Source organism: Solanum tuberosum, unplaced genomic scaffold (genome assembly GCF_000226075.1).
Source record: "Solanum tuberosum cultivar DM 1-3 516 R44 unplaced genomic scaffold, SolTub_3.0 scf00634, whole genome shotgun sequence".
Taxonomy (NCBI): Eukaryota; Viridiplantae; Streptophyta; class Magnoliopsida; order Solanales; family Solanaceae; genus Solanum; species Solanum tuberosum.
The window spans coordinates 130,757-141,562 of NW_006239563.1; the positions used below are offsets into that span (position 1 = coordinate 130,757).

A 10,806-nucleotide genomic window follows, 5' to 3' on the forward strand; every position below is an offset into this window, starting at 1 on the left:
TCTTCTTCACCTCAATCAGTTTCTTTGTTGCATTTTTCATCAGCTCAACCTCTTCACAATCTTTGAAAGCAAACACTCATTCCACCTCCTTTATAATACACTGTTCTTTTAATTGATAAATATAAATTGAGCCCTCATATTCATAATTTCTCTATCATTGTAATCAATGATTTCTTTCATATTTTGATATATATATATATATATGCAACTAATAGTTCATTCACACCCTTCATTTTCTTCACCAACTTTAGAAGAATCAACTTAGATTGTTCATTAACCATACAATCCCTCCAATGAAAATATTTACATTTTTCTTAGCCATGGTATGAGAAAGATCAAAATCTTCTACCCAAATTATTATCGGATCAAATTTTTTTCAAAGGAAGTAAAATATCATGTAAACATCACATTTCCTCATTCAACTTTGAATCATCATTTTCATAACAAAAATCATTCAAATTCAACTGTACCTATTCCATGGATCCTAATAAAAAAAAATCAGAAATTAGAGAGAAGAAATTAAAAGCCCCAATTAAAAAAAAAAGACAAACAAAACAATTAGAAATTAAAGAATAATTTGTTAAAGCTTATCTCTTTGAGCTACGATGGTGATTTGTGTTTGAGTGAACAACAATTATGGGTAGAAAAATTAGGTAAAGAGGTAAAAAGAATTGGGTGGGTACATTATTAAGTTGGGTATAATAATTAAATTAGGAGGAAATTAAAGTGGAATATATATATATATCTATGTAGCATGCCACATAGGTGCCACGTAAGAGGATAAAAGTAGGGAGATGAGACTTGACCATCCCAAGGGCAAATATGTACCTAAAGTTAGATGGTAAAAACAAATATATCAAAAAAGTACGACGAAAGGTAAATATGATCATTTTCTTTAAGTATAAGTGCAAATATGACACTTTTCTTTTAAAAAAAAATTAAAATAGAATATAGTGTTGAGTAAGATTATAGACTTGCACTTTCCTTTTCTTTTAAATCATATTTATGTATGTTATATTAAAATTTGACATAAGAGTATTATGTTAAATGTTTGGTTTTGAATTTAGGACTTATGTTATATTTTCAATTCCATTTGTTTTAGTAATATTGACTTGAGACTTCACATTGCAAGTCATTTATTTTTTAGTTAGACTTGATAGATTATCTTTTTATCAATTATTTTAATAATTTATGATATTTTATTTATAATATTGATCTTTTTGTCAAATATGTACTTCGTGATGTTAGAAATCTTGTACTTTTTTTTATGATTGATTCAATTGAAATATACTAATTTGAAAAATAAAAATTAATTATTTTTTATAAGCTTAGTTAAGAACATATATTTATTAATTAATATATTTTCAAAAGACAATATATATTTTAAATATTTAATTTAACATCTTTTAAAGAATTTTTAATTTATCTAAAACAATTGTGTATCCAAACAATACATATATAATGTAATTACAGTGTGACAAATAAACAAATCAAATATAATTACTAAGCTATTAGTAATTATTACCGGCTTTCCAAACAGAGCCTTAGTTATCACAAATCCCTTTTACTATTGCAGAGCAGAAAAGGTCACATCGGGAAAGTAAATCACCGGCGACCGCCGTCCGTCTAAGATGCCGGTATTCAAAACTCCATTTAACGGTTACTCTGTAAAGTTCAGTCCCTTCTACGAAAACAAACTAGCTGTGGCCACTGCGCAGAATTTCGGCATCCTTGGTAACGGGAGAGTTCACATTCTTCAACTCAATCCAAACGGACCCGTATCGGAACTTGCGGCTTTTGACACAGCTGATGGAGTTTACGATGTTTGCTGGTCGGAAGCTCACGATTCCCTTGTAATTGCTGCAAGTGGCGATGGTTCTGTGAAACTCTATGACCTTTCTTTGCCTCCCACCAATAACCCTATTCGTTCTTTTAAGGAACATACACGGGAAGTTCATTCTGTTGACTATAATACCGTGAGAAAAGATTCCTTCTTATCAGCGTCTTGGGATGATACTGTGAAGCTATGGACTGTTGATAGAAATGCTAGTGTAAGGACTTTTAAGGAGCATGCTTATTGTGTCTATTCCGCTGCTTGGAATCCAAGACATGCTGATATCTTTGCATCTGCTTCTGGGGATTGTACTACTCGCATCTGGGATGTCCGCGAACCAGGTTAGCTTAGATATCATACCTAAGAAAAATGATTCATTTCAGCTGGTTTGACTAAGTTTTTGATTAATTTGTTATTTGTTAAGAATCTTACTAGGAGATTAATGATTTATCATTTGAACTCATATAATTCATGATTTGTGAAGGTTCTACCATGATTCTGCCTGCGCATGAGTTTGAAATCCTCACATGTGATTGGAGTAAGTATGATGATTGTATCATTGCAACTGCGTCCGTTGATAAGTCAATCAAGGTTTGGGATGTTAGGAATTATAGAGTGCCAATAGCAGTGCTTAATGGGCATGGATATGCAGTGAGGAAAGTGAGGTTTTCACCACATAGAGCAAGTGCAATGGTTTCTTGTTCATATGACATGACGGTTTGCATGTGGGATTACATGGTGGAAGATGCACTTATTGGGAGGTATGATCATCATACAGAGTTTGCTGTAGGAGTTGATATGAGCGTTCTCGTTGAAGGTCTATTGGCTAGTACAGGATGGGATGAACTTGTTTATGTTTGGCAACATGGAATGGACCCTAGAGCTTCTTGACAAAGGGAAGTCAAACATTTTCTTCTTTTTACTTTTATCTACTTTATGCTAAGAGAGGAAGTTAATAAACTGTTTATGTTTGGCAACATGGAATGGAAACTGTTTATGATGTCTTCTGTTGAAGTTGTAAGATAATTTGAAGTTTCATTGTATTTAAGGTTCTGGTAAAACCTTGATAAATAACATTTACACCAAACAACTTTGACGTTTCAGAAAATATGCACTATATTCAATCCCTTTGGGTTCTGTATTGCTTTTTGGAATGTTAGTTCCCTGAATTTCTTTAATATTTTTCAGAATTTTATGAGGGGCAGTGGGTCAGGTAAGGATTGAAAAGAAGGCACATACTTCTGATTGGGGTTTAGCGTGTTTTGTTTATAAAAAATAACAAACGGAGATCCTATAAGAGAGCTTACAGAACAGGTACTACATTTCAAATATGTGCAATGCCATTTTCACTCAAATGCCTTCATCCATACTTCAGTGGAAGATGCATTCCTGATCAAGCACTTAGAGTCATCCTATAAGATAGCTTACAGAACATGCACTACATTTCAAATATGTGCAATGGCATTTTCACTCAAATGCCTTCATCCATACTTTAGTGGAAGATGCATTCCTGATCAAGCACTCAAGAGTAATCATTCTTGTAATTCATATGTTCATGTTAATTCTCTCAAATGTCTTACTTACTTGTGGGATAATTAATGTCGGTAATCATGTCATGGGGGCTGTATTTTATTTTACAGTGCATTTTGAGAGAAGATATACAACTAAATATGCTCAACTACACTCTGAAGGGTAAAAGGATAAATAATTCTGGATGTAAAAAGTGACTTTTGATTCAATTTTCAATTTTATAAGAAGTTGTATTGGGCCATCGTGTTATGGTATGGTGGATGATTCATGAGATCATTGGATGAGTGCTTGAAATAGATAGATTTTGAAACTTGAAGAAATGATACCCTTTATTTGAGCATCGACATGGTCGTGATTCCAGAAGAAGGATTATGCCAGAGTTCTGCTGAATGATTAACCTCCTAGTAAGTATGTAGAAGTGTCATGAAAATTATGCCATGCTTCTTTATTGATAGCAGTAAACCTTCTTCAATTTAGTTAACTGCAGTCCTCTTTAAATTTTTGTTTTAATCCGACTGTAGAGTTTGTTTCCTGGTCAGATTATCACCACTGAGTTAGTGGTTACGACGGCAAAGACAGTGGCTTTTGAACGCTTGCATGGTGAATTAGAGGACAAAGACAGGGATAAGAAGTTACAGGCTAGCAAGGGCAAGGATAATGAGGGTTTGTGACCTGGATCAAGTGAAATCATCAAGGACAAGGATGAAAAGATTCTGGTGCTACAACAAATTTGGCCTGAGGCCACATCAATTCTATACAACGCTTGAGAAGTGTTGCCAAAAGTATATGTGGGAACCCTTTCAAGGCGTGGCCTTTGGACAGAGCTTTTGGCCACAAAACATTGAACATTTATAAAGCGTGCTTTTTAGTAGTATAGGCTATACTCTATAAGTATTGCCAAATCGTAATATATTTGACAACACGTAATGATACAATATGGCTACACTTTTAAAGTGTGCTGTTTTTATAATTCTAAATGCAACACCTAACAAGCGTGCCCTTAAATTCTCATAAATTTCACTGAAATAATAATATTTCCTCCATGTATCTAAATTTCCCCCCAATTTCTAAAAGGCAAAACTCAAAAGTCAGTATGCCTATTTTCATACAATTTCTAAAACACAAAAATAAGAAGTCATTTGCTGATTTTTTGCCCAAATCAGAGAGATGATGGAAATGATTTTTTTGCCCAAAAGCATTTAAAGGATACCTCCGAAGAAATCACTACAATGTTCTCCCTTGCACTGTACCTCTCTGGAATCAGGTTGTTTTTTCACTTCTTTACAAGTTTAAAGGTAGAAATTTCTTCACTTACTTACAATTTTTGAACTCTGAAATCAGTTGTAGATATATGTACTCTGAACTATGAAGAGTCCAATGGTGGAATGGGTTATATCTATGATCAACTGGAAAACCCGAGCAAACAAAAACTCTTTTTGATTAGGGGTGATAATCGCAGTGACGATGGTTTGTTACCTATACTAGGTAACATAAATCTTTGACCTAGATATACGGGGTCCTGATGGAAGAGAGTACTTGTTGATGTCGGATGAGGAGTTGATGATGCAGTGTTAAATGAGTACTCTCAAGGCTTCAGGTCCTGTTGGACAGCATTGCAACAAGCGTGTATTCTCTGTGCATTTGAAGCATAACCCAACAAGGATTGTTCATGAGGTTTGGTTTGATGCTTTGGTAAATTTTTATGATGCTTTTACATTTTTAACTGAAATTTTATTTGTTTGGGTGTTTGATTCTTTTTAAATTCTTAAACCATGGGGGATAGTTCCCAACACATGAATTGTGTGTCTGCTTTATCTTCTTTGTGAGCGTTATCGTCTCTTAAAGGTATTCCATCATTTTAATATTTCTTCCAAAACCACTGCCTTATTATATAAGTTAAATTAATATCTTAAACTTTGTGGTCGTTGATAAGACAAATGAGTGTCATATAGAAAGTGAGTATGAGCTTTTGCAGTCGAGCAGTTGTGTACTACATGGTTATATCTATATTAACTTTTGAGTTTTGTGGTCTGATATTGACTTGTAAGCGTTTTGAGATTCTGCTACCATATTCAATTTTCATCCATGTGTCTCGATGGACAAAGTAAAGAATAAACAACAAAAGAACTCCAGACAGTATGGACTATTATTGAATAATGCAATAAAAACAAAGAAACCTTTGGTGTAAATTAATTAAGAGGGGAAGAAAATTTCATTGCCATTTGCTCAGTTATAGAAATTGATTAACTCTAAAAATAGTTAGTAGTGGACCCAACAATAGGTTGCAGGTTCAGTAGAACACTTTGGAGTCAGGCCCTATCCACTAATGTTTGCGTGAATAGTTCAATTGAGCACAGTTAAAGAGAATGTTGTGTTGGGTGTCAGTTACCATGATTTATATTTTTCAAAAGGTGCCAATTTCGAATTGGTTGGCTTTAAAAATTCAGAATTCGATTTTGTCTTTGACATCTCAACATGCGTAGCCATAGACAACTACTATTCATTCTTGACAACCAAAGAGAGGTATCAAGCATTAACCCTCTACATTGCATATGTTAATAGTTGCTAAAATTGCTTCCAAGACTTAAAAACTAAAAATGATAATAATAGTAAGGCTTATATTAAAAGAGTATTCTCTGGATACCCTATGCTCTGTGCAAGACCTTATGTTGCAGAATGCTCGTTAAATCATCTTTATTGAGCGTACTATATCCATGATGAAATCTGTTATCTTATTATCTAACATTGGAGAATTCAATAGTTGGCTTGTTGACTTGCGTTAACACGTGGTTTTGGAAGTAGGATGACTATCACAGTATTACCTAAGTGAATGCAATAAAAGAGGTTCTTTTACTCAAGACTGGAGATTGATAGTTCTGTCTCTTGGATACCGTGAATGTCATTTCTGAAGATACTTGATATGTTATGTACTAAAATTTAGAGTATGGTTTGTTTAGTATATCTGAAATAGTATCAGGGAACATTAATTTATTTCCTTTTGTGCTTTCTTCCTAGATTTATGGGTGACTCATCTTATTATTTTGGTGTTTTAGGTAACAGTGTTTTGTATAAACAGTTGCCTTTGATTTTTTTCATAATGCATCATAGATTGCTAATGTTACTTTTATTCTTTCATTTTCATCAACACCTTTGCTGTCTTTTTTCTTTAATATGTTCTATTATAACTCGATGCAAGTTTGATCTGTGTATGAATGTTTTCTTGTAGTTGTTTCCCTGCTACAGTTCAAGCTTCCCAAGTTTCATTTGCTTCATTTCCTGACAGCTATGCCTGAGCTTGTCTTATTTTTATTCTTATATTTTTTGTTTATGTTTGCAATTGCGTGGCTAACTTCTCAAGTTGTCTTTCTTTCACAATGGTGTGTGATAGCCTATAAGGCCATCAACTCTCTCTTTGAGTTATGGTCAGCAACCATTTTGCCCACGTGGCAGAGGTTCTCCCCCACGATGGGGACCTCAGGTTGGTCATCCTGGGTACTTTCCAGGTTATGATTACAATCATAGAGGTCAATGACTTCTCACAGCGCACAATATCTACCTCCTGCCTAAGGCAATTATCCTCCACACCAAGCACCAAGAGGCAAATTTTGTCCGGGTTGGGATGTGTCCGAAAAATGATTTTTGAAAGGAGTTAGATATACATTTAGGGCTCACCCTGTCAACTAAAAAATCACAGCTTCAAAATCCTTAACCCATCAAAAACAAATGTTTGTTATAGTAGAATTTGAGAACTATGTGTTAATTTGTCCTAGAAATTTACATAAACTATCCCTAGAGACGAGATATGTACTCAACTATTAGAAGCAAATGAAATTTTTGAGAGTACTAGAGCTAGTTAGTTAAACTTTAGTTCATAAGGAATCGATTTGCATTCTCCAGAATCTCCCCTCTGAAGTCAAAAACTCAATATCCTTAAACAAAAGATCATCATATGATTAGTAAACAAAATTAAAACCAACATATCCTAGTGAATACTGCAGATGCGCTCCAAAATTAGAAGATCCAATAGAAAACATTGGTACTAAACTATATTGCTAAAATTTATGAACATGTTAATTTACTAAATTTTTTTTTACCAAGACTGTAAGCAGCTGGTGCAAACCCCTGTCTTGATCACTAGACCAAAAGAGGTGTTTATGAATGTTTTAGTTTTGTGTTGTTAGGTAATGAGTTGTGTATCAATTTGTTATTTTTGCTAGATGAGATGTACAGAAGATTGTAAGCATATGAACTACAAAATAAGATCGAGAACATCATTCAGGTGGAAAACTGAACTAGCAAATGTGATTGCAGCAAGTACTAGGAACCATTATGGAGTAAGGAGTATGATTGTTGAAGCCATGAACAAGATTGAAAGGTTGTGACACTAGAAGAGGGAAAAAGTGTTGAAAACAATCTCCGTGTGGTTGAAGGAATGCAATTTGACCGTGGTTATACCTCTCCTTACTTTGTTTCTGATAGTGAGAAATTGGTTGTTGAGTATGAGAACTGTAAGGTTGTCTTCTTTCTAGTTTTAGTTTGCAAAGCTTAAGATGTTCTTATGTCTCTTTGAATGCATAGTGTACCTATTGCTGATGTTAGGTAGTTTGAAATGCAGTTACTGCTAGTTGATGAAAAGACAACAAATTCAAGAGATCGTGTCAATATCCTGGAAGATGCTATCAGAAATGGTTATCGAATTTTAAGCCGAAGAATTGAGCAACAAGCTCTGGATACACTTGTTGTCCATAAGCTTAGAGGTGCCCTAAAGGTTGCTGAAAACTTAAAGCTCATGGTTTTGGTGAGCGAAAAAGCTAGTATCTTGATGACGAAGCAACCCTTTCTAGAGGTATCTCTTACTCCTTCAAAAGTGTTTTTATATTTCATATTCACAAGAAAGTTAAATGCTGAAATTTTCAATCTGAAAGAGGCTGCAAGAGTGTTGTTGGCTCTTCATTTGACAACTATTAAGATAACAACAGTACATTTTATCTGAACGCATTGTAATTGCCTCTTTGATTAGTAACGAATTAGCAACTATTGACTAAAAACTAAAAAAATAAAGTTGTCTATAGATTATTAGTAGAGTACTAGAGTAAGGTAATCTCATAGCACTAACCAGTCCTAGTTCTTCTTAAATTGTTTTTCGTTTTTCTACACTGTTACAGAGCTTCTCTTTATATCCCAGAAATAATCGAGGTATCAAGTACTGATATTGAAGACACTTACACTTACACTAACAAGAGCTATTTAATTAGCTGCTATCCTCAATAGATAATTAGACACAAATAATAAGAACTGTAACATAATAGCATAGCCTTAAGATACCAGTTAGAGACTTGTTCCACCAAATATGGTATGCTTTTCATGGAAGAGAACTTTTTGGCTGAGTGGAAATTAAGAACATATCATCTACGTACCTACTTGTAAATCTTTTAAGATCATCAAATCTCTGGCATTTTGCTGCATGCGAATGTGTATTTACTTTATTATCTTGAAGTTTGGTTGGGTATTTATTCGCTGGTTTCGAAGTTGTAAGACAACATATTTCTCTGTTGTTATCATAAAGAATCTGAACTGTTATATCTTTTTCTCTTATAACTGAGAAATCCCCGAGGGCCGTTGGTGCGCAGTTCGAAACCTTATGGATAATGGAGTCACTCTTTTACCCTGTTATATCTTAGAATGAATCTAAACATGTGCACAATTGATTCGGCAACTAGTGCTAATTCGCAATCGTAAATTGGCACAGAACCTTGAATTAGTTCAGACAGGATTTTTAGATTCAAGCACCTTAATATCAATATTCTGCATTTCTCATCAGTTTTATGTTCTTTTCTCTATGATGTAAAATTAAACAAGTACTCTAAAACTGTTTTAAGATGGAAACAAAACATCACTTTTATATGGAAATCATAGAATGAGAAAATCACCATTAAATATGTTGGAGCTATTTTGAAATGCTTTTCTATTAATTTCTGAAAAGCGAGAAGAAAATGGTGAATGTTTTGAAAGGATGATTTAGGTGTTAGTCATTCTCTATATAGTTGTAATATTTTTTTTTGTGGCATAATACATGTGAATAAATACCTTAACTTGGCCTCAACTATCAAGTTCAAGTGTTAAAATGGTCACAATGAAAGTTGAAGTGTCATGAAATGTGGTTTCGATTTTAATAATAGCCACATGTAATAGACCAAGCACATATGCTATAGCATTAATAGCTCATGGCTAGAAGTATTACAAGAGACACTATTAGTTTTTATGTCCAAGATGTTATTCTACTAGAATTTGTTGAGCGCGATTTCTTTCTAATTTTATTTTTCATTTTGGATGTGTAGGAAAATGCAGGTGATCCAAGTTGAATGGTGGATGTATATAGAGATGGTAATGGGGCCGGGGGGGGGGGGGTGGAGCTTCACATGAAAAATTTTTAAGAAAGTGTCAAACAAAGCATCTTAACTAAAAAGGGATTCTCACTTGGCTCACTACCAATTAAGTAGTTGGGGCTGCCACTTACTTCAAGATAATGTAATAAAATGGATTGCCAGAAAATGGTAGATAAAATTACTAGCAGAATTGGAGTGGCCTACTCTAAACGCCTATCCTATGCTGGGAGATTACAGAATATAATGGCTGGGGGGGTGGGGGGGGGGGGGGTTGAGCTTAACCCGTAAAATTTTTAACCCGACCCCCTCCGCACCACATACCAATTTTTTCATTTTTAACCCGCCCCACTCCACCCCGCATAGATCTGCCCTGGATATTTTTTTAAAAAAATATTATTCTTTTAAAAAATATTATTCTTTTTTAATTAGGTTTGATACTAAAAATAAAACTCATAAAAATAAATTGATTTTCTCATTAAGTTGTATTAATTAAAAGCTAAAATTTTATTTTTTAGAGGTCAATTAGGAAGTATGTAAGAAATTGTATTATTTTTTATTGAACAATCTTCATTTACTATCTTGAATATTTTAATAAATGAAAAGAGTTTTTGAGCAATTATGATATTTGAATACATTTGATTTAGTGGAATTCATTGCTAGTGCATATATTGAAATATTGTTTTATAAGTATGTATAATACACGACATGTTTTTTTAAAGTTTATTACAAATCTATACATTTGAACTATTTATTAGTAGCATAATAATGTATAATGTAATCAGTGAATGTACACAACAAAATTGTAATTTTTCAATTAGAAATTGTGGTGTGTAAATATTTTATAGAATATTGCCACACTTCAAACGTGTGGCGACAAAGACTAGTTGCTTTTGGAGTGACTTACTGGGTTGTTTAATGTTATTCTTAAGCATTTGGGATGGATGATAATTTCATATATTTTTTAAAAGCACAGGCAAAGTAGGTTTGGAGTGACTTATTGAGTTGCTTAATATCATTTTTAAGACAATAAAAATATCTGAAGAATGGAGATGGAGC

The 10,806-nt window shown here is 33.5% G+C and overlaps 2 protein-coding genes across 3 annotated transcripts; both read left to right on the plus strand.

Annotated features, from left to right (window-relative positions):
* Positions 1-1,513: 1,513 nt before the first annotated feature.
* LOC102600798 (peroxisome biogenesis protein 7-like) lies at positions 1,514-2,875 on the plus strand. Its single transcript, XM_006366491.2, has 2 exons — positions 1,514-2,175; positions 2,319-2,875. The coding sequence occupies exons 1-2, from the start codon at positions 1,632-1,634 to the stop codon at positions 2,723-2,725; spliced, it is 951 nt and encodes a 316-aa protein (XP_006366553.1). The 5' UTR covers positions 1,514-1,631; the 3' UTR covers positions 2,726-2,875.
* Positions 2,876-3,054: 179 nt separating this feature from the next.
* On the plus strand, positions 3,055-10,188 carry LOC102601140 (ruBisCO large subunit-binding protein subunit beta-1-like). 2 transcript variants are annotated; one of them, XM_015304923.1, is made up of 4 exons: positions 3,055-5,056; positions 7,980-8,210; positions 9,703-9,759; positions 10,016-10,188. In XM_015304923.1, exons 1-3 carry the CDS (start codon positions 4,940-4,942, stop codon positions 9,724-9,726), a joined length of 372 nt encoding a protein of 123 aa, XP_015160409.1. In that variant the 5' UTR covers positions 3,055-4,939; the 3' UTR covers positions 9,727-9,759; positions 10,016-10,188. The 2 variants fall into 2 exon arrangements, with proteins under 2 accessions (XP_015160409.1, XP_006366554.1); XM_006366492.2 differs by having other exon boundaries at positions 3,055-5,038; positions 10,016-10,187.
* The last annotated feature ends 618 nt before the right edge of the window (positions 10,189-10,806 follow it).

Bases quoted from the DNA above. Each gene is read 5' to 3' on its own strand.
- LOC102600798 (XM_006366491.2), top strand. From the start codon at position 1,632: ATGCCGGTATTCAAAACTCCATTTAACGGTTACTCTGTAAAGTTCAGT. The intron at 2,176-2,318 runs GTTAGCTTAGAT...TGATTTGTGAAG, and splicing joins CTGGGATGTCCGCGAACCAG to GTTCTACCATGATTCTGCCT.
- LOC102601140 (XM_015304923.1), top strand. From the start codon at position 4,940: ATGAGTACTCTCAAGGCTTCAGGTCCTGTTGGACAGCATTGCAACAAG. The intron at 5,057-7,979 runs GTAAATTTTTAT...TTTGAAATGCAG, and splicing joins AGGTTTGGTTTGATGCTTTG to TTACTGCTAGTTGATGAAAA. The intron at 8,211-9,702 runs GTATCTCTTACT...TTGGATGTGTAG, and splicing joins CGAAGCAACCCTTTCTAGAG to GAAAATGCAGGTGATCCAAG.